The sequence below is a fragment of the Phyllostomus hastatus genome, unplaced genomic scaffold (assembly GCF_019186645.2).
Source record: "Phyllostomus hastatus isolate PE091 unplaced genomic scaffold, TTU_PhHast_1.1 phas_contig_150, whole genome shotgun sequence".
NCBI lineage: Eukaryota > Metazoa > Chordata > Mammalia > Chiroptera > Phyllostomidae > Phyllostomus > Phyllostomus hastatus.
Window position 1 is genome coordinate 27435054 of NW_025333611.1, and position 20581 is coordinate 27455634.

The 20581-nt window shown below is 48.5% G+C and overlaps 3 protein-coding genes across 3 annotated transcripts; 2 read left to right on the plus strand and 1 right to left on the minus strand.

Moving 5' to 3' along the window:
* The first annotated feature begins 59 nt into the window (after positions 1–59).
* On the plus strand, positions 60–13585 carry HARS1 (histidyl-tRNA synthetase 1). Its single transcript, XM_045820409.1, has 13 exons — positions 60–241; positions 523–612; positions 5499–5618; positions 8353–8448; positions 9018–9143; positions 9751–9858; positions 10010–10108; positions 10355–10448; positions 10659–10786; positions 10876–11118; positions 12369–12485; positions 12683–12829; positions 13194–13585. Exons 1-13 carry the CDS (start codon positions 152–154, stop codon positions 13263–13265), a joined length of 1530 nt encoding a protein of 509 aa, XP_045676365.1. The 5' UTR covers positions 60–151; the 3' UTR covers positions 13266–13585.
* Positions 13586–13721: 136 nt separating this feature from the next.
* Positions 13722–16300, plus strand: DND1 (DND microRNA-mediated repression inhibitor 1). The gene is made up of 4 exons (XM_045820425.1): positions 13722–13995; positions 14094–14211; positions 14599–15060; positions 15667–16300. Exons 1-4 carry the CDS (start codon positions 13972–13974, stop codon positions 16122–16124), a joined length of 1062 nt encoding a protein of 353 aa, XP_045676381.1. The 5' UTR covers positions 13722–13971; the 3' UTR covers positions 16125–16300.
* Positions 16301–16438: 138 nt separating this feature from the next.
* WDR55 (WD repeat domain 55) lies at positions 16439–20465 on the minus strand. Its single transcript, XM_045820416.1, has 7 exons — positions 20177–20465; positions 18088–18188; positions 17922–18009; positions 17645–17824; positions 17450–17549; positions 17193–17362; positions 16439–17112 (listed from the first exon to the last, which is right to left on the minus strand). The coding sequence occupies exons 1-7, from the start codon at positions 20365–20367 to the stop codon at positions 16809–16811; spliced, it is 1134 nt and encodes a 377-aa protein (XP_045676372.1). The 5' UTR covers positions 20368–20465; the 3' UTR covers positions 16439–16808.
* Between the last annotated feature and the right edge of the window lie 116 nt (positions 20466–20581).

The following is a 20581-nucleotide window of genomic DNA, read 5'->3' on the forward strand; positions in this document are numbered from 1 at the left end:
CACTTCCGGCAGGAGCAGGAAGTGGTGGTTGGGCTCGGAGGAGGCTCTCTAGGTGTGCGGGCCAGCGACTCAGTAGCCGGAAGTCATCCGAGCTGAAGCTGTGGCCACCACCACCGAGCGTGACATCAGTCCTCTGCAGTTAGCAGCCAGTATGGCAGAGCGTGCAGCGCTGGAGGAGCTAGTGCGACTTCAGGGAGAGCTTGTACGGGGACTGAAACAGAAGAAGGCCAGCGCCGAGCAGGTGCGGCTCAGGCGGAAGGGAAGGGCCAAAGCAAGGCCGGGGAGGCCGGAGAGCTGGGGTGGTCTGCACAAAGGACAGGAATGTGAGGGAGAAGGGATTTGGCTGGTTGGCAGAAGGACGAGCTAGGTGGTGAGGCAGGCCGGGGTAGTACCCGCAAGAAGCAAATCTAGGCTTGGGGAGAGAGATCTATTCCGCATCCTGACGGAAGGATACTGAATGAATGGCGGTGGGGGGAGGGGAGCAGCAGATGTGACGGCCCAGCGTCCGCTTTCTCTCCACAGATCGAGGAGGAGGTGGCAAAACTACTGCAACTGAAGGCACAGCTGGGCCCTGATGAAGGGAGACAGAAGTTTGTGCTCAAAACTCCCAAGGTAAATATTCCTTTAGGGAACCCGCTTCCCGAACCAGGTGACACTTAAGATTAATTATCTAAATGCTGAGATGAAATAGCAGTTGCTGTGGGCACCAAACTAGATTAGACTCCACCGGAGTCATTCTGGGATGGCAAAGTAATGGCAGAAACGAAGCCATTGGGTGCTTATGGGAGTCCACCTGCTGTCACTACTCTTTTCATTCCGTAAATACTTGTTCAGTATTTACTATGTGCCTAGCACTGTACAAACCAGTGAGTGTGGCGTGATAAACAATGTAGCCTGTCCTCATGGAGTTTACCATTCTACTGAAGGAAACAGACTTCATACAAATAATCTCACACATGGATGTGTAATTACAAATTGTAGTAAGTGATGTAAAGAAATAATAAGGATGCTCTGAGAAAAATAGGGAGAACTGGGGAGTCTGAAAAAACCTCACTGAAGTGATATACAAACTGACCTAATCGATGAGTGGGAGATATCCAGAGGATGAGTGTGAGGAAAATAGATCCAGGTAGATACGGAAACTCTGAAGCAGGAAAGAACCTTGGTAGTTTCCAAGAACTAGAAAAAGACCTGTATGACTAGACCCAAATAGAGGACAGTGGAGTGGGGTTGGAGATTCCTAGCTCAGCCTCCAGGATTTCGGTCCAGATGCCACCTTCTGTAACTTCTATAAACAGAACTATTTATCCCTTCCTCTGGGTTCTCTCGCACTTTACATCTATCTCTATCACAGTTATTGCTGACTTTTAGTTATTCACATGGTTTATGTATGATGAGAGGCTGAGTCCAGGGACCTGGAACTAAATAGCTATTCAGTGAATGTGCATGTGAAGTCGAACTCCAAAGGAGAGGACTGATGATCTACCTTCCTTATGTCGAGGTGTCCCCTTTTCTATTCTTTTTTTTTTCAGGTTAATTCTTTGGGCTCCTAAGTTCATTGAGGAATTCCTCATTTCAAAGGTCAAGGAGACAGTGTAAAATCCCAAAGTGACAATATAAATGGGGAATTTATGATAGGTCAGAGTGGCCTCACCTAAACCCAGTGATTAATTTTGACATCTCTAAAAGTAGGACAACTAGACATCCTCCTTATGTGATGCAATAAGAAGTACACAGCACCACCTTTGAAGTATTCTTGCCAAGAAAAATTGGTTCTGAATCTAATCAGGTTTTCAGACCTATCAGTTTACCGAAAATATTGGAGGTGGACAAACACGTTAAATGACAGTTTGAGTGTATTGTTAACCAAATCTAGAATGTGAACAATTCCTTAGGACAGAGTACTCAATTTCCTCAAAAATTAATGACTTGCTTTTAAAAAGGAAACTGTTGTAGATTAAATAGACATGACCCATATCAACCAAATACAACACATGGACTTCATTTAGATTCAAATAAGCCAACAATAAAAAGATACTGAGGCAAGCAGAGAAAATTAAACATGTATTGGGCATTAGGGAACAATGAAGGGTTGGTGTTAGGTTTGTTTGTTGTTGTTTTGGCTTTTTGGTTTTGGCTTTGATTTTAATAAAGGTATTGTAGTGTTGGATTTGTTTGTTCGTTTGCTTGTTTAATCTTTATATGTTAAAGAATCATACTGAGCCCTGGCTGCTGTAGCTCAGTGGATTGATTGCAGGCCTGCAAACCAAAAGGCTGCAGGTTTGATTCCCAGTCAGGGCACATGCCTGGGTTGCAGGCCAGGTCCCCAGGGGGTACATGTGCAAGGCAACCACGCATTGATGTTTCTCTCCCTCTCTTTCTCCTTCCCTTCTCTGTCTAAAAATAAATAAAATATATTTTTTTAAAATCATACTGAAATGTTAATGGATGAAATGATAAGAGTTGATGTCTGGGATTTACTTTACAATACTCCAGGAAAAAAATGTTGGGGCTTAGATAAAATAAGAATAACAGATGTTGATGATAGTCGAATCTGGTAATAGATACGTGGTGGTCTATTGTACTTTTTTGTTTTTTTAAAGAGTTTATTTATTTATTTTAGACAGTGGGGAAGGGAAGGAGAAAGAGAGGGAGAGAAACATCAATGTGTGGTTGCCTCTCGCGCACCCCTCTCTGGGGACCAGACCTGGCCCACAACCCAGGCATGTGCCCCAACCGGAAACCAAACCAGCAACTCTTTGGTTCTCAGGCTGGTGCTCAGTCCACTGCGCCACACCAACCAGGGCTGTTTTCTGTAATTTAGTTTAAAATTTTCCATAATATAATGTGAAAAGAAAATAAGATTATACTGGACAGTTAATATTCAGTTTAGTTTGTTGAAACACATTTTTAGGAAATTTTTAAAGTGTGTTGGGGTGACATTGATTAATAAAATTGTATAGGTTTCTATAACATATTATCTGCATTTAATACATCTGTATATAATAATACATCATTGTGTGTTTACCACCCAAAGTCAAATGTCCTTCTATAGGAGGAGATCTTAACACATGTCTCTCTGAAACACATTTCTCAACATGTGATTCATATAAATAACAGAAAACTCAGTATCATGAGGACAGTACTCTTTCAAGGTCCCTTCATGGTCAAAATTATTTTCAGAATGTTAGTTGTCCTTCTTTACTTCATTTGCGGTGAAGGTGCAGGAGCATCGGTGAGCGGAGCTGCTGGCAGTGGCTCAGCACAGAGCAGCAGAACGGCACTCAACTGTGCTGACAGCCGTCGCGTTCCTTAAATGCGCTCACAGTGAAAAAGAACATCCATTTCCCTAAATGTCCTTGATAAAACCGTAAAAATTATTAATTTTATTGAGTCACGACCCTTGAGTACACTTTTTTAATACTCGCTGTGATGAAGTGGGAAGTCCCCACGGAGCACTGTGGCTGCATTCCAGAACGGGAAAAGCACATGTGCCCTCAGACGGGTTGTGCACTCAACTAGCTGCTTTCTTCAGAGGACGTCTTTCTTATTTGAAGGAAAAACTGAAAGATTAACTGTTATTTTAAAGATTACGGGTATTTGGCAGATATTTTCACAAAAATAAATGAAGTTAGCCTTGTCACTTTAAGGAAAACATTTCACAATATTTGTCGTCAGTGATAAAATTCAACTGATCAAGTGTAAGATGGAATTTTAGAAAACTTCTGTCTTCCACCTTCAGCTTGACAGCTTCCCAATACTTAATGACTTTCCTGAAAAGATCTATGGTGATATTAACAAATCTGGTTTTCTAATATTGTGTAATGAAGTGGGTGTACCAACATCTGGAAGATCTGTATAACTTATCAATACACTGATATTTTCCAATAACCAGTGTATGATGTCATAAAATCATACATGGATAAATATCCAAAGTACAAGATAGAGTAATAGGTATTTTTAAAATTGTGGTAAAATATACATAACATAAAATTTGCTGTTTTAACCATATTTAGGTATACAGTTCAACAGCATTAAGTACATTCGCATTGTTGTACAGTCATCGCCACTGTTTATCCCAGAAGTCTTTCATCATACCAAAACTAAATTCTCTACCCCATTAATCAGTAACTCCCCACTCCATCCTCCCTTCAGCTCCTGGTACCCACTGTTCTACTTTCTGTATGAAACCTGGGCACCTTATGTAAGTAATGGATTTTAATGTGACAGTATGAAAAGTTCATTGGTGTAGTTTCGATTCCACATTGTAACCAATCTTTAAGAAACTACCACTTGTTGGATTGGAGTATACTTTGAGAAGAATATCTATAGTTTGCTGAAAAGTTTAGTAAAATATTCCTCTTTTTCACAATTATGGTACATTTCTATGTAAGACTAGATTTTCCTTATATAGTTAACCAAAACAGTATTTTGCAACAGAATCAAATTAAAAAAATAAATTAAAAAGCCCATATGAAAATCCAGCTATCTTCTTTTAAGCTATCTTCTTTTAAGCCGGGCATTAAAGATCTGCAAAAATGTAAATCAATGCCACTCTTCTCACCAATTTTTTGTTGTTGTTGTTGTTCTGAAAAATAGTTACATCTCCCTAAAAATATTATGTTAACATGTAATGGATTTACTGTTAGAGGAATTAATGAATATTTTTAAGTGTTTGCTGTTTTAATTTCTAAAACAATAAATATCGGTAGGTATAGTCCACTTTGGGGTCCTTAATAAATAGTAAGAGTGTACACAGGTCCTGAGATCAAAGATTCTAGAGACCAAACTAGAAGTTATTACCTGGAAGAACAGGGTTCTGGTCCTGACTGCCACGAACCTGCTGAGTGGCCTTAAGTAACAATTTCACTTCTCAACATCTCCTAATTCATCTACAAAAGGCATCTGCCCAGCCCATTCCATAGGGCTATTAGAAACAAATTAGGGAATAGTATTCATTAGGATTTTTTTGGCAGAACGTGTGGTGCTGAGGAGCTAGTGTGACTTCAGGGAGATCTTGTGAGGGGACCGAAACAGCAGAAGGCCAGCGCTGTTGGGAAAGAATGTTACTTTTTAAAGAAATAAATTCTGTTGGGAAAAAATGTTACTTGTAAAATTTGGAGTTCAACCAGTTAAGCCAGTTTGAGTTGGCTACATGCCCGTTATTGGTTGGGTGTTTCCTATGAGACAGGGAAATGTGTTACCCCAGAAAAAAGAGTTTTTAGGAAAACAACTCAGAGAGTAGAGTTCTAAGAATCCTGGAAAATAGAACCAAGCTTAAAAGGGACTGGATGGGACGTAGACAGGTGATAGCAGATGGGTGTGGTGATTAATAGGGAATTACACCGGTTTCACAACTCCGTGGCCTGTAGGAAAATCAGAGTTTGGAAAAAGATTTGCATTCGTCATTGCTGAGGTCATGCTTTTATATTTATAGACGTTATTATTCTTTGTTTTTAAATCCCATCCGTGTTTCTTTTGCTGACTTTGACTCCAAGGGCACAAGAGACTACAGTCCCCGGCAGATGGCAGTTCGGGAGAAGGTGTTTGATACAATCATCAGCTGCTTCAAGCGCCATGGTGCAGAAGTCATTGATACGCCTGTGTTTGAACTAAAGGTGAGGGGTGGGTGAGACACTGCGTGGTGGGAGAGTGGACATGTGAGCAAGAAGAGGGAGACAAAGGTCTCTCCTGTTGCGGACAAAAACCAATATTTTTTCCAATGAGAGAGGGGATGGGACTGACAGAAGGAGAGGCCCTGCTTTTTGTTTACCTTGGTTTTGGCCAACAGCTTTCAAAAGAGAGCCCTTCTCTGAAAGGAGTAGAAGTTGTTTCAGCTTCCATCTATATTGAATTCCATGGCACTTATGTTGAAATGTTTTCTAGATACATGTAAACCATACATATGAAGTATAAATATGCAACCAGTGTTCTATTTAGGGACCCTGCGATTGTTTCCAGTTAATTAAAAAAAAAAAAAAAACAGATTGGGCCCTGGCTGGTGTGACTCAGTGGATTGAGTGCCAACCTACCAACCAAAGGGTCGCCAGTTCGATTGCCAGTCAGGACACATGCCTGGGTTGTGGGCCAGGTCAGGTCCCCAGTGGAGGGCATGTGAGAGGCAACCACACATTGATGTTTCTTTTCCTCTTTTTCTCCCTCCCTCCCACTCTATCTAAAATTAAAAAAAAAAAAAAAAAAGATTGCATCACTCCTTGCTTAAATCCCAGTGATTCCCATTGCATTTATAATAAAATCCAAACACTTTACCCAGCCCTACAAGGCCCTACTTGATCTGGCCACTGCCTACCTTTCCCACCTCGTCTCGTGCCATTTTCTCCCCTGCTCACTATGCTCCCCTGGTCGTCTCTCTGTTCCTGGAACACAGTAAGTGTGTTTCTGTCTCTGGGCCTTCATTTTTACTCTTTCCTTTTTCACCTGAGCTCCCTTATCCCCTAGTGCTGTGCATGATTTTGGTTTCAGATTAAATTACAGATTGCAGATTTTTATCTTCAGATCCCAGCTATAATGCCGTTCCTCAAATAATTCTCTCCAACTACCCTGTTGAAAATAGCCCTTCTCTATCACTGTTTGATTTCCTTTAGAGAAGCTATCACTGTCTGAAATTTCTGTTGATATTTTCTTGCATTAATGTCTCTTCTCACTAGCATAGAAGATCCATGAGGAGTGGACTGCCTTGGTCTCGCTCACTGATGTGTAGTCAGTGTTTGGAATGTACATCAGTGGTTGGCATTTATTCACAGGCTAAGTTCTTAGAAATGGAATTGCTGGACCAAAAGGTTGTACTCATTTATAGGGTACAGCCTTTCTAGGGTTGCCATAACAAAGTACCATAGACTGTATGGCCTAAAAACCCACCAAACAACAACAACAACAAAAAACCCCAGAAACTTGTTGTTGGGAGGCTGGAAGTATGAGGTAAGGTGTCAGCAGTGCTGGTTCTTCAAAGGGCCATAAGGGAAGGGTCTGTTCCAGGCTTTTCCATGGCTTGTAGATGGTGTCCTTTCCCTGCGTCTTCACATCACCTTCCCTGTCTGTGTCCACGTTTCCTATTTTTATAAGGACACGCGTTGTATCAGATTAGGGCCCACCCTGCCGGCTCTTTAACAACCCTATCTCCAAAAGCAGTCACATTCGGAGGTTACTAGGGGATAGGGCTTTAAGACATGAATTTTGTGGAGGACACATTTCATCCCATAACACCAGTTATGAGTGTCTCAACCAGTGTGTGAGTGTCTCTGCTTCTACACACTGGGACTTCTCAGGCATTTTAAACTTTGCCAACTAGTAGGTGAGATAACTTAACTAACTTGCTGAACACATCACAGGGCAAGGACTGCTTTTGACATTGTTCAAGTCTCAGGTGTCATAAAAACATTTATGTTTATTGGTCTAATAGCCCACTCCTAGGAGTTTACTGTCAGAAAAAAATAGTCAAAATAAAAATATACATACCCAACTATATTTACTGAAATGAACATATTAAAAAATTGGAACAACCTAAACATCTAACAGTGTAGCCCTAGGAAGGGAGGAAATCCAGAGCTGCTTCTCACTGAAATATTATACAGCTTTTAAAAATAATACTTCTGCCCTGACCAGTGTGGTTCAGTTGGTTGGGCGTCATTACACAAAACAAAAGTTCACTGGTTCAATTCCCAGTCAGGCCACATGCCTGAGTTGCGGGTTGGGTCTCTGATTGGAGTGTATACGAGAGGCAAGCAATTGGTGTTTCGCACAGATGTTTCTCTCCCTCTTTTTCTCCCCCACATCCCCTCTCTAAAAATAAATAGAATCTTTAAAAAATAAAAAAATAATAATAATAATACTTTTACCCTGGCCCATTTGGCTCAGTGGGTGCAACATCCTGTAACCGAAAGGTTGAAGGTTTGATTCCCAGTCAGGACACGTTCCTAGGTTGCAGGTTCTATCCCCAGTCTGGGCGCGTGCATTCCCAGGAGCATATGATCCTGGGTGCATGTGGGAAGCAACCAGTGTTTCTCTCTCCCATCTGTGTTTTCTCTCTCTCCCATCTGTGTTTTCTCTCTCTCCCTTCCTCTCTAATAAAAAGCAATGAAAAAAATGTCCTCAGGTGAGGATAAATAAAAATACTTAAGCTCTGTCATAAAATGGAAATAGTGATAAGCAGAAAATAAAATTGGTGTTTCCTTTTTAAAATAATCAAATTAAATGCATAAGCATTGGAATAGAGAGCAGAGAAAATATAGGCAAATTGAAACTAGTCACATTAGAGCTTTGGGTTTTGTTTTCAAAACTTCCTTTTAGATTGTTGTATTTATCATTGTGACCACATTTCTTTGTTTTCTTCAGGAAACACTGACTGGCAAGTACGGGGAAGACTCTAAGCTTATCTATGACCTGAAGGACCAGGGTGGGGAGCTGCTGTCCCTTCGCTATGACCTCACTGTATCTTTCTAAACCTGGGCTCTTGTCACTTTGGATGGGGAATTATTCTCTAAACCAGGAGCGGCACTGGAGCGAAACAGAGCACATCCCTAGAAGTCTTCCGAAATCTGAGTGAGAACTCAGCTTTACGTCAGGGCCCAGTTCCAACTGTACCAACAGTCCCCTGGCTCCCGAGTACCTCTCCCCTACCCCGTCCAGCAGGCCAAGTTCTTCATTGACCAACAGCACGTTTCCTTCAGCCCCAGGCTATGCCAGGAAGTCATCTGCTCATAGATCCCACGTGGGGCCCCTTTCTGCTCCCTGGCCGATGTGCCAGCCCCCTGCTCTGCTCAGCACAGCCCAGGGTAGAGACACTACCAATGTGAAAGGAGCCTTAATTCGTTTTTGAGACTTCAGCTGCCCCTTGTGTTAACAAAGTTAATTCTTTCTGATGTTCAGAAGTGCTATTAATCTTATGAGTGGTGGTTTTACCTGCACAGGGAGGGGCTGGACTCCAGTTTCTGCTGGTGATGATAATCAGCTTCCAAGCTGTGATAAAAGGGGCTTTCTCCTTAACTCTTTGTCATCAGGTTCCTTTTGCTCGATATTTGGCAATGAATAAACTCACCAACATTAAACGTTACCACATAGCCAAAGTATATCGGCGGGATAACCCAGCCATGACCCGAGGTCGATACCGGGAATTCTACCAGTGTGTGAGTATGTGGGTAACTTGGCCACCCCTTGAACCAGGAGAGTCTGCTGAGTACTTCTGGTGCCCTGAGCACACTGGATGCCCCAGATAATGCTGACCTTCAGGTTTCTTTGGTATTTTCATGTAGATTTCACAAGGGTCCTGTGGGGAGGGGAGGACAGGAATTATTCTCCCCATTTTATATGTGAGTAAACTAGAGACTAAGCAGGATGAAGAGATCATAGGTATATGAAAGGCAAAATCAGCATTAGAACTCTTGGGCCAGTGCTCTTCATACTATTACCACAGTGACAGGATCACAGCAAAAGACGAGGAAGTTGGATCTGAGGTACCAGATCATCCAGCCTGCTGGGGACTAAGGCTGTAAAGTTGCCCCACAGTGGTAGGAGGAAATGAGGAAAAGTAGATGAGTGAGATGATGAATAACCCAATAGATGGGAAGGAAACCAGGACAGTAAGAGACCCAGTAATGCTGAGTTTCCCTGGGCTGGTGATCAGAGAATGAAGGTCTATGCATGAGAGCAAACTGGCCCTCAGAGAGCAGAGCCCCTGGGAATCCCCTCCTAAGTTAAACCCCCGAGGACCCCTAACTACCCCTCTCCCTACAGGATTTTGACATTGCTGGGCAATTTGACCCCATGATCCCTGATGCAGAGTGCCTGAAGATCATGTGTGAGATCCTGAATTCACTTCAGATAGGTGACTTCTTGGTCAAGGTCAGAACTCAACAAGGCTGGGAGGGCAAAGCTGTGCCTGGCCTCTGACAGGAAAAGCTCTCTGTGCAGAGGGCCCAGTAGCCTAAGTGACCAAGGCTACTGGGGGTCATGTAAAGAGATTCTCTCCTCACTATGCCCTGGGTGCTTGCAGGTGAACGATCGGCGCATCCTAGATGGGATGTTTGCAATCTGCGGGGTTCCCGATAGCAAGTTCCGCACCATCTGCTCCTCGGTGGACAAGCTGGACAAGGTGATGACCAGACACCTGACTCTTTTATTCTCAGGTCCCTCCCCACCTTGAGAAATGGAAAACAAGATAAAGAGGGATGGGGGGCCTGCCTCTGTGCCCACCAGGGGAAAATTAGCCTCAGGACGTAGGTTGAAGGGCAGCTTCTGCTCCAAGATTGCCCTGTGAGGAGGGCCCATACTAGTTCTGTGGTGGGAACTAGTTCTGTAGTCAGGTGCCCGAGGGTCCCTGACTGCTATCTGTGCCCAGGTGCCCTGGGAAGACGTAAAGAGTGAGATGGTGGGAGAGAAGGGACTCGCACCGGAGGTGGCTGACCGCATTGGGGACTATGTCCAGCAGCATGGTGAGGAACAGACCCTGCCTTCCCGGCAGCCATCCCACTGCCCTAAAGCTGCAGCTCCTGTCTGTGTGTATATGTGTGAGGAAGGGAGAGAGAGAAGGGGGCGAGGGGAGGGGGAGAGCAAGCACACGTACATGCGCAGTCCCCGCAGAGATAGATCCCCTACCTTTTTTTTCCAGTCAGTCAGTCTGGTTCACAAATCTGTCTCCCCAGGTGGAGTGTCCCTGGTGGAACAGCTGCTCCAGGACCCTAAACTGTCCCAAAACAAGCAGGCCTTAGAGGGCCTGGGAGACCTGAAGCTGCTGTTCGAGTACTTGACCCTGTTTGGCATCGCTGACAAGGTAAGGCTGGGGATGGGCACCCCGGCTGAGCTTGGGGGCTTCGGGTCCTTGACCCTCATCTGGTACTGACCATGTTGTTGTCCCCACAGATCTCCTTTGACCTTAGCCTTGCTCGAGGGCTGGACTACTACACCGGGGTGATTTATGAGGCAGTGCTGCTACAGACCCCAACCCAGGCCGGGGAGGAGCCCCTGGGTGTGGGCAGTGTGGCCGCTGGAGGGCGCTATGATGGGCTGGTGGGCATGTTCGACCCCAAAGGGCGCAAGGTGCCATGCGTGGGGCTCAGCATTGGAGTGGAGCGGATCTTCTCCATCGTGGAGCAGAGGCTGGAGGTGAGTAGAAGACAGCCTGGGTAGGTGGTGGCCCCTGAGCTATCTTCTTTGGTCTCCAAGGGGGCAGGTGGGGCCACTTTGGGCAAGGAGCATCTTTGCAGAGAAAGAGAGAAAAGGTGGGCACTGCTTCATGGACTCCTGCTCCACTGTAGGCCGGGTCTGTGGTTCTGACCATTCTTTTCTCACAAAGTGTCTTTCTCGGGCCCGCTTCCCTCGAAGCTGTCAAGAATCTGGGCTGGGGTATCTAACAACTCAGATCTTCCTCGTGATACAGAATACTTGATAGTTTGCTCCTCTCTGCCAGGCACTGCGCTTAGTGTTTTTCATGCATTATCTAATAATATTCCTACACCAGCCCCCTGAGAGTAGCTACTTTTACTATTTACATTTTTCAGATGAAGGAACTGAAGATTAGAGATAAAATATTTTACCTAAAGTCATGAATCTTTTAAGTGGCAGAGTCAGAATTTGAATCCAGGCAGTCCAACTTCAAAGTCTTGCTGCTAGCCATGCTGTGACAGTCTCAGCGTGGCTAGGGAGTGGGAAGCATGTGTATGAGGCCCTGAGGTCCCTCAGGTGGCTGTCCTGACTCCCCAGCACCTAGAGTCACCCCAGGGAGGCCCCTCATGGTCCCAGGCGCTCCTCTGTTACTGCTGCTCTTAATTAACTGGTTGTATTTCATTTCCTGGAGAATGTTCTGGCAGTGACCTTCCCACTGCCACATCCTTTTTCCTTGGGTGGATACCTCCCATGTCTCCCGGCTGAGTCCCTGTTCCAATAGGCATCTTGTATTTTAAGAACTATGAAAATAGTCTTCCAGAAAAAGACAAGGGGCAGCAGCAGCCTCCTCCCTTCCTCCCTATCCACACCCTGGGTTGTACCCTATGGGCTCTACCCTCCTGGCTGGGCAGATAGTAAGTGGGAACCAGAACTCCAGGGGTGATGGGATTGCATGGTGGGCTCAGTATCTCTTCGGAGTAACTACTCTTAGGGGCCCTTATGGTAAACGGAGATAAGCTAGAAGGTACTACAAATAAGCTATCTTTGCCTTTGCCCTAGGTAATTTATTCTGGCAAGTCACATGTATAAGCCAGTCAGTTTATTTCTCATATCATTGAAGAACTACCTGATGCTCAGTTGCTACCTGATGGAGCTGGCTGAGTTATGCCTGACAAGGGCCTGCTTTCTTTGCTCCTTGAAGGTGTTATAAAGGGTGGCCCAGCTCTGACTCTTATCTGCACTTTCCTCAGGCTTCGGAGGAGAAGGTGCGGACCACAGAGACACAGGTGCTTGTGGCATCTGCTCAGAAGAAGCTGCTGGAGGAGAGACTGAAGCTCGTCTCGGAGCTATGGGACGCCGGGATCAAGGTATAGGAGGCAAGCCCTGGGGTGGCAGCCAGCGGGCATGCTGGGCCCAGACTAAGTAAAAGCTTGGCCACAGTGACCCTGCTGGTCTGTGATTTCTTGGGGTGGACCGAAGAGCACAGTGACAGCTTGGGCCCCCAGGAGGTTATCCGTGAGGACGGCAGAAGTCAGCCTTCATCTTCTGCCTGGGTCCCCTGCAGGCTGAGCTGCTTTACAAGAAAAACCCAAAGTTACTGAACCAGCTACAGTACTGTGAGGAGGCAGGCATCCCACTGGTGGCCATCATAGGTGAGCAGGAGCTCAAGGACGGGGTCATCAAGCTCCGTTCGGTGGCCAGCAGAGAAGAGGTAAGTTGGCGGCAAGAAGGCTGCGGGACAGGGAATGGACTCCCTTTCAGCAGGTCAGTGCCCTTTCAAGACCTGAGCAAAAGCCTGGCATTCTTGTTAGTACCCACTTGCAAAGGACTTAAGGGCTTTTAACCTGTAATTAGGGCCACAGTAGGATAAAGACTCCATCCCCACAGGCACCCTGCGTCTCTGGCTCCCCCAAGTAGCACTGTTCACCCTGAACGCTGGATTGGGTCCCTGCTCCCTGGATTGGGTCCCTGCTCCCAACTGAGCCAAGCCTGATGTCTGAGGAGGGAGTGGGCTCTCAGGAGCAGTGGAGTGGAAGATGCTCATACATACCACTCTCTTCCCCTATCCTGGGCAGGTGGACGTCCGAAGAGAAGACCTTGTGAAGGAAATCAAAAGGAGAACAAGCCAGCCCCTTTGCATCTGCTGAATCAACTGAGGAAAGTGGGACAGAGACTACTGGGGCTCAGACAAAACTCTACATACATACTCACAGATCTGCACGCTTCTGTTCCAGCAGGAATACCTGAAGGGTAGTCTGAACAGAGACTTTTTATTTTTATTATTATTTTATTAGTAATCACAGGCTAAAAAGGCCAGGAACTGTGCCATTTTTCCATAGGAGGCCCTGGGGGCTCAGTCCAGTCTGGGGTACAGGGACAGCCTCCTCTGCAGGGCCTTACACCAGGTGAAGAAACTGCTCCCCCAAACCAGTTGCCAAAGGTGCAATAAAGTATCTCAACCACTGGAGCCTGCCTGTGTCGCTATTGCATAGTCCTGCCTTTCCTGTCAGAGCCGGACCACTTTCGCGGTGGAAAATGGGGAGAACGACTTACAGCAGGCTCTCGCCCAGGGTGAAGGGTGCCCCCCTGCGTCCTTGCCTCCAGCACCCCTCCGTGCCGGTTTGCCAGCTGTGTCTTTGGAGCTGGGGCGGCCTGCAAACTCAACCGCCAGCGTTTCTAACTTTCACCTGAGGGTCCCGGCACACGTGCGGCAGATACCCCCACCCCCTCTTGGGAGGCGGGGCCCTGCTCAGAGCCAATGAGAGCTTCGGGGGGTGGAGGGGTAGGGAAGCTTCCAGAGGCAGCCAGGGAGGAGGTTTTAAAAGGGAGCACCGACGGGCCCACAAGAGAGCCATGCAGTCCAAGCGGGAGTGCGAGGTGAGTGGCAACGACAGTGGACAAGTCCCACCTGCGCGGGGAGTGGGGTGGGGGCGCGCACGGTGTTCCGCCATTGCAACTTGCCCCTTCCCCTTCAGCTGTGGTGTGAGAGGGTGAATCCGGAGAACAAGGCGGCGCTGGAGGCGTGGGTCAGGGAGACGGGCATCTGCCTGGTGCAAGTGAACGGGCAGAGGAAGTATGGCGGGCCACCCCCAGGTACACTAGTCACAGTCCTACGCCTACTGGGCTACACCAGCCTCAGTGGTCCTGACCGGCTCCTTTGGGGGAGGCGCTTACCCCGATTTTCCACAATCGGAACCTCTTAACTTCACCTTACCCCCTCCCCCAGCAAAGGTGGAAACGCCTTGCCTGTGGCTTTCCACCTAGCAGCCCCCTCAAGGAATGGAGCGAGTCTGAAGGTGCACCTACTGTGTGCCAGTCCCGGTTTACCCTAATCACCCACGTATGCCCAAAACCCGGGGGTACAGATGTTGCACCCATTTCACAGACATGTACTCACACGGTCCCTCCCGTGCCGGGTCCGGGGGCCCCCACCCCGGGACTTCCTGGCGGATGATGGTGCCTTCCATTCCCTTCCCCCAGGCTGGGTAGGCAGCCCGCCGCCGCCCGGGTCGGAAGTGTTTATCGGTAGGCTGCCCCAGGACGTGTACGAGCACCAGCTGATCCCACTGTTCCAGCGCGTGGGCCGTCTCTACGAGTTCCGCCTGATGATGACTTTTAGCGGCCTGAACCGCGGCTTCGCCTATGCCCGCTACAGCTCGCGGCGCGGGGCCCAGGCCGCCATCGCCGCGCTGCACAACCACCCGCTGCGGCCCTCCTGCCCGCTGCTCGTGTGCCTCAGCACCGAGAAGTGTGAGCTGTGTGTAGACGGGCTGCCACCGGCTCTGACCCGCCGCGCGCTGCTGCTCGCGCTGCAGCCGCTGGGCCCTGGCCTTCAGGAGGCGCTGCTGCTGCCCAGCCCCGGGTCGGAGCCCACACAAATGGCACTGCTCAAGTTCAGCTCGCACCGTGCCGCGGCCATGGCCAAAAAGGCTCTGATGGAAGGTAGGAGTGGAGGCTGCTAGGGGCCGCTGGTTGGGGCAAGTGTTCTGCCAAGTACTTTACCGCTCACGGCGAGCAGCCGAAATATCTTAGGGTCAAGAATACCTGAATTTGTAACCTTACACTATTTATTTGAACTCAGATTTTTAAATTCCCAGTGGCACTACCGCTGACCTAAACTTAACTTGCTTCGAATTTATATCCTGGCTTAACCCTCAACAGTCCAATTTAAAACACACACAGACTCACACAATGACCTCCCTCTGTAGGGAAGGATTGTTTTACTGGAATTTACTTGCCCAAGGCAGTGCAACTGAGACTTGTATCCTGTGAGAATTAAGGGGGTACTTAGCACATTCGGGGCAAGTTTTCACAGTAAAGATGAGCTATTTTATGATTATGCAGTGGGTAAAACTAGCATTTACCGGTACACCTCCAAGAAAATTTAGAAGGCAGCAATTATTACACCCTCTTTACAAATACAATGAAGCCTTAAGTCACTGAATATGCCAGAGGTCACACCACCTGGAAATGGGAGGCTGGAGATTAAAACAGGCTGGGGCTTAGCCCAGGGCTAAGAACTGTCTTGCCTTTGCCTTTTTCCTGCAGGGCAGTCACGCCTCTGTGGAGAGCAGGTGGCTGTGGAGTGGCTCAAGCCAGACCTGAAGCAGCGACTCCGCCAGCAGCAGGTTGTGGGGCCCTCCTCAAGGGGTCTACAGCCAGAGGGTAGCCAATTGGTGCTGGCTAGGGACAAGCTAGAGTCCCAAGGGGCTCGAGCTGCCCTGCAGCTGCTGTGCCAGCGGATGAAGTTGGGCAGCCCAGTGTTCCTCACCAAGTGCTTGGGCACAGGCCCTGCTGGCTGGCACCACTTCTGGTACCAGGTGGTGATCCCTGGGCATCCAGTGCCCTTCAGCGGCCTCATCTGGGTGGTACTGACCATGGATGGGCAGGATGGGCATGAGGTAGCCAAGGATGCTGTGTCTGCACGGCTCCTGGAGACACTGAGTGAGTCTGGGGACAGCCTCCCGTGGCCTGCTGGAGCTGAGGCAGGTACCATGGTTAAGTAGTAACCCCATTGTCTCCACAGGCAGCCTGAACAAGTAGGCAGAGCCTGTGTCAGTCTCCAACCCAGCAGGCCTGGGTAGCCACCATCTGATCCCCAAAAAAGGGGAGGAGCCTGGGCCCTGCCCTGAGCCTGACAGCCTCCCAGCTGGGGCACAGCCCCAGTGCACCTAGGGACAGCTCAGGTTTGGCTAAGCTGTGGTGAGGGACCTTGCCCTCCCTCCCATTCCCAGCCCAGGGTTTTCCTTGGCCTTTCTGTGTGACACACACAGCCTCTCTGTCTCCTCCCACAGCTTAGCGTGAATCTTTGCTCATTTTGTTGATTTGTCTTTGTTGGTTTTTATTTCGGGGAGGGCTGAGCCAAAGGGTCATAAATCTGCCATTTGTCCCCACCAGTTGGCATTTTGGTTTTGGTGTACGTGTATTGTTGGTTGGTTTTTCTATGCTGGTTGTATTTATATTAAACCCCTGGTTGGTGTACACCTGTGTCCGTGCCGTCTTGCCCCAGCTGTGGACTTGGCTTACACTGGTGGTGTGAGCAGCCCTGCTTCCCCACAGTCCCGAGCCCGTCTGCCCTTCTCCGTCTGCCGCACAAGAGGGTATGATATCCGCACAGCCTCTGGGGATTCAGCCCAGGGAGCAAGACTCTTGCCCAGTGAGGACCTGTCTTTGAGATTCAGCTCATTCCCTCAGTCACTGTCGTCCTCACTCTCCTCTTCCTCCTTTTCCTCTTCCCTCAGTCCTGCAAAGAAGTCATCAGTGCTCCAAGCCTTGCTGCTCAGCGCGCGAAGCGGCCCTCCCTTTTTTTTACGCCGACGGTAGTCATTCACTACCACAGCCCGAGACTGGGCCATGTCCCAAAACTTGAGGCACTGGTCATGGCCACTGCTGGCCAAGAAGCGGCCGCAGTGGGAGAGGGCCAGCTTCTCCACGGGCTCCCCGGTGTGCTGGCCCACAGTGCCCACCACGCGGTTCGGCAAGATGTTCACAGCCCTGGGTGGAGGGAAAAGAGTGTTGGGTATTGGCTGGTTAGGCCTACCCTTCCTGTGACCTGAGGGCCTGGCCCCTCTCACCTGATAACTCCATCAGTGGACCCAGTGCACAGCAGACTGTCGGTGACCGCAACCATGCAGTCGATGGACTCGGCTCTCAGGGCAAAGCGGTCACTTGTGGCCCCAAAGCCATTCCAGTTGAAGAGGTAGATGGTACCTTCACTGGAGCCACAGGCCACCTTCCTCCCACACTACAGAGAAAAAAGGACAAACCATGTTTGTGGACCATGTCAGACCAAGTCCCTAGCACACCCACAGGCCACCATACCCAGCAGTACTTTCATGATTGTGACAGAGGTCAGGTCTCCAGACTGAGGTTCTGAAAGCAACTCAAACCGGCGTCGCTTGATATTGAAGACACCAAGGCAGCCATCCCCACTGGAGAGAAAGCAGAGCAGTAGGCTTGGCCAGAGGCTCCCCTTGAGGGAGACGTTTAACACAGGGAAGGGAGGGCAGGCAGCTTTGGGCTGTACCTGGCTGTCAGCAACAGCTTCTTGGCTGGGTCCAGAGCCATGTCAGCAATGTACTCCTCATGCTGCCGCATATCCATTACGGGGCCCTCCTTCCGCTGGTCCCACAGCCGGATGCCACCTGTGTCATCCCCAGTGGCTAGGACATTCTCATCCACCAGCAGCAGGCTGTTGATTGGGGCACTAGAGGCACAGGTGCAGGCGTTATTGGAGCATGTTTGTCCCAGCAGGGAGCTAGAGTCCTTACCCCTCACCTCAGTGCACAGCTGGTTCCCCTTACCCATGCGCCTTGGAAATACGTCTTTCCAGTCGGCCCTGCTCCACATCTAGAACATGGATGGCTTTATCCTTGGATACAGTAACAAGTTCTGGGGGAAAAGGTGGCCAGGTCGTGGTGCTGCTCACTGCTCCCTTCCCATCAGCACACTGCCTTCCCTAATACTCACTCTGCCCATCTTCAGAGAAGACCACAGCACGGCAAGACTTGAGGTGGTGACCTGAGGACCAGAGCTCCTTAGTTTCTCCCTCTTGGCAGGAATAGGAAAACCTTGGGAGAGGTGGAGGAGAATGAATGACCCCAGACCCTGCCTGGGACGTACCATCTACCTAGGAGTTCCTGCTGGTACAGCTCTAAGCATAAAGAGCTTACCATCTCATTTTTCCATGTTCAGTGAACTCCAAATGTTAGGTCTTTTTCTCATTTGATAAACGGTAATTCAAAGTACATTTGTTTGGGACGTCTTTGTGATGTCACCCCACCCCTCTTCATCATCCTTACAAGCCCCAGCCTGAAGAAATATTAGGTCAGGACCATTGTAAATGCCCAGAAATATTTGTTAAATTAATGACACCCTGGCTGGTGGCTTGGTTGGATTGTCGTTCTGTACAATAAAAGGTTTCAGGTTCAAGCCTAGGTTGTGGGTTTGATCCCCAGTTGGGGTGGGTGTGGCAGGTAATCAATCGATGTTGCCTTCTAACATCAATGCCTCTCTCCCCCCGCCCCCAACTTCTAAAAATCGATAAAAATATCCTTGGGTGCCCTGGCTGGTGTGGCTCAGTGGATTAAGCAACAGCCTTTGAACCAAAAGCTCGCTGCTTTGATTCCCACTAAGGGCACATGCCTATGTTGCAGGCCAGGGTCCCAAATGGGAATGTGCAAAAGGGTACCAACTAGTTGCTATTTCTCTCCTTCTCTTAAAATAAAAAAATAAAAAAAAATAAAAAAACATGCTCTGGCTAGTGTGGCTAAGTGAACTGAGTGTTGGCCTGTGAACCAAAGGGTCACCAGTTCGATTCCCAGACAGGGCACACGCTTGGGTTGTGGGGCCAGGTCCCTGGTGGGGGGTACATGAGAGACAACCACACACTGATGTTTCTCTCCCTCTATTCCTCCCTCCCCCTCTCACTGGAAATAAATATTTTAAAAAATTGAACGACAGGACGGCCCTAGAAGCTGGAAACATAAAAGATCATTAAGACAGGGTTCTTGCGCTCCAGGTCTTAGGGAGCTAGAGAAAGCCACTGTTAATTGTGGCACACTGTGACCACACACTGAAAAGAAGCCAGGCTCAAAATGCTCGTGGCACAGAGGTACCAGCCTGTAAACTCAGCAACAGAAAGCACCTGTCCAGAGAGTATCCCCACTGCCTGCCTCATCCTTAAAAGGGCCAAATGAATAAGTACTTAATTGCCACCGAGTTCCAGGTGGGCAGAACTGGGCTCCATCCCAGTGCCTAGTATGAAAGGGCTGCTTAATAAAGTCACATTTTTTTAGTGAATAAGACAAGCATTCAAATAATTACAAACCGATGTATGATTATAAACCATTATGACGTTTATCAAGGAAAAGACATCTGGTGCCAAAGCAGCATCTAATTGGTAATCTAATTTAGTCTGGGGTTATGTGGGAGAGTGAAGAGATGCTGAGAACTCAGGGACGGGAGGTACAAGTGAGAGGAGAGGAGTTTTCTAGGCAGAAAGAAGAGCGTGCAAAGGAGCTGAGGCTTCAAGGTATAATGGTAAAGATGAATAAGCACAGAAACTAGAGGAGAAAGCAAGCAAGGGCCAGAGGGTCAAGGATTTTAGACTTAATCCTAAAAGCAAAGGTAAACTATTCAAAGGTTTAATCAGGGAAGTGAGGTGGTTGAGCTTGTGTTTTCAAAAGATCAATTAAGCACGAGAGGATCCGAGCTGCGCAAGTAAGCAAGAAGCAGAAGGTCCCGCTGAGCTCGTTTCTGACCCGTGTAATAATATGGTGAGAAAGGGTGCCCCAAAAGCCTTCTTGTCCAGGTACTTACTGTCTCTATGCGCCCTCACATTACAGTCACTTCGTCGTTTTGTGTTCTTTCAAGAGATTTGTGTGGTAACTTGTTTAAAGTTGAATGTTAACAAACGAATCAGACTAGATGAGTCTTGCTAAATTTGTCTCCCTGCACTCTCCTCTCGCCTCCCAGCTGCATCCCTGGGGAGTTTCTTGACCCGGCAGCCCCCTCACCCACCACGATCACCACGTCCCCGGTCCTACCGTGCACCTACACAAACACGTCCCCGTCCACGTCCCCCGCCGCCAGGAGGTCACGGGACGGGTGGAATGCCAGCCCACTGGCTGGTGCTTCCAAAACGATGTCTTCAGGGGTGTCCCGGGTACGGGCCGGTACTTCCGGGGAGTCGGAGTCCTCCTCGTCGCTCCTGTCCTCCGCGGACCTCTCCTCACACGTGCAATCCATGCATGAGAGGATCCGAGCTGCGCAGCAGTGGAGCAGTGAGCCCAAGACCCAGGGACCCGGCAGGAGTCAGTAGCTGAGCGCACCACTTCCGTTCGAGGGGCCGGATGGAAGGGGGCGGGTCAGGAAGTGGTTCCAGGAGTTCTCCGTAACCAGGAAGAGGCGGGCCGCGGCAGCCGGTGTGGGCGGACCGACCCTACAGGCCACGCCCCTGTGG

Bases quoted from the DNA above. Each gene is read 5' to 3' on its own strand.
- HARS1 (XM_045820409.1), top strand. From the start codon at position 152: ATGGCAGAGCGTGCAGCGCTGGAGGAGCTAGTGCGACTTCAGGGAGAG. The intron at 8,449-9,017 runs GTATCTTTCTAA...CTTTGTCATCAG, and splicing joins CCCTTCGCTATGACCTCACT to GTTCCTTTTGCTCGATATTT. The intron at 12,486-12,682 runs GTATAGGAGGCA...GGTCCCCTGCAG, and splicing joins TATGGGACGCCGGGATCAAG to GCTGAGCTGCTTTACAAGAA.
- WDR55 (XM_045820416.1), bottom strand. From the start codon at position 20,367: ATGGATTGCACGTGTGAGGAGAGGTCCGCGGAGGACAGGAGCGACGAG. The intron at 17,363-17,449 runs GTACTGCTGGGT...TTTTCTCTGTAG, and splicing joins CCTCTGTCACAATCATGAAA to TGTGGGAGGAAGGTGGCCTG. The intron at 17,113-17,192 runs GTGAGAGGGGCC...CCCTCCACCCAG, and splicing joins TCCACTGATGGAGTTATCAG to GGCTGTGAACATCTTGCCGA.
- DND1 (XM_045820425.1), top strand. From the start codon at position 13,972: ATGCAGTCCAAGCGGGAGTGCGAG. The intron at 13,996-14,093 runs GTGAGTGGCAAC...CTTCCCCTTCAG, and splicing joins AGTCCAAGCGGGAGTGCGAG to CTGTGGTGTGAGAGGGTGAA. The intron at 14,212-14,598 runs GTACACTAGTCA...CCCTTCCCCCAG, and splicing joins GTATGGCGGGCCACCCCCAG to GCTGGGTAGGCAGCCCGCCG.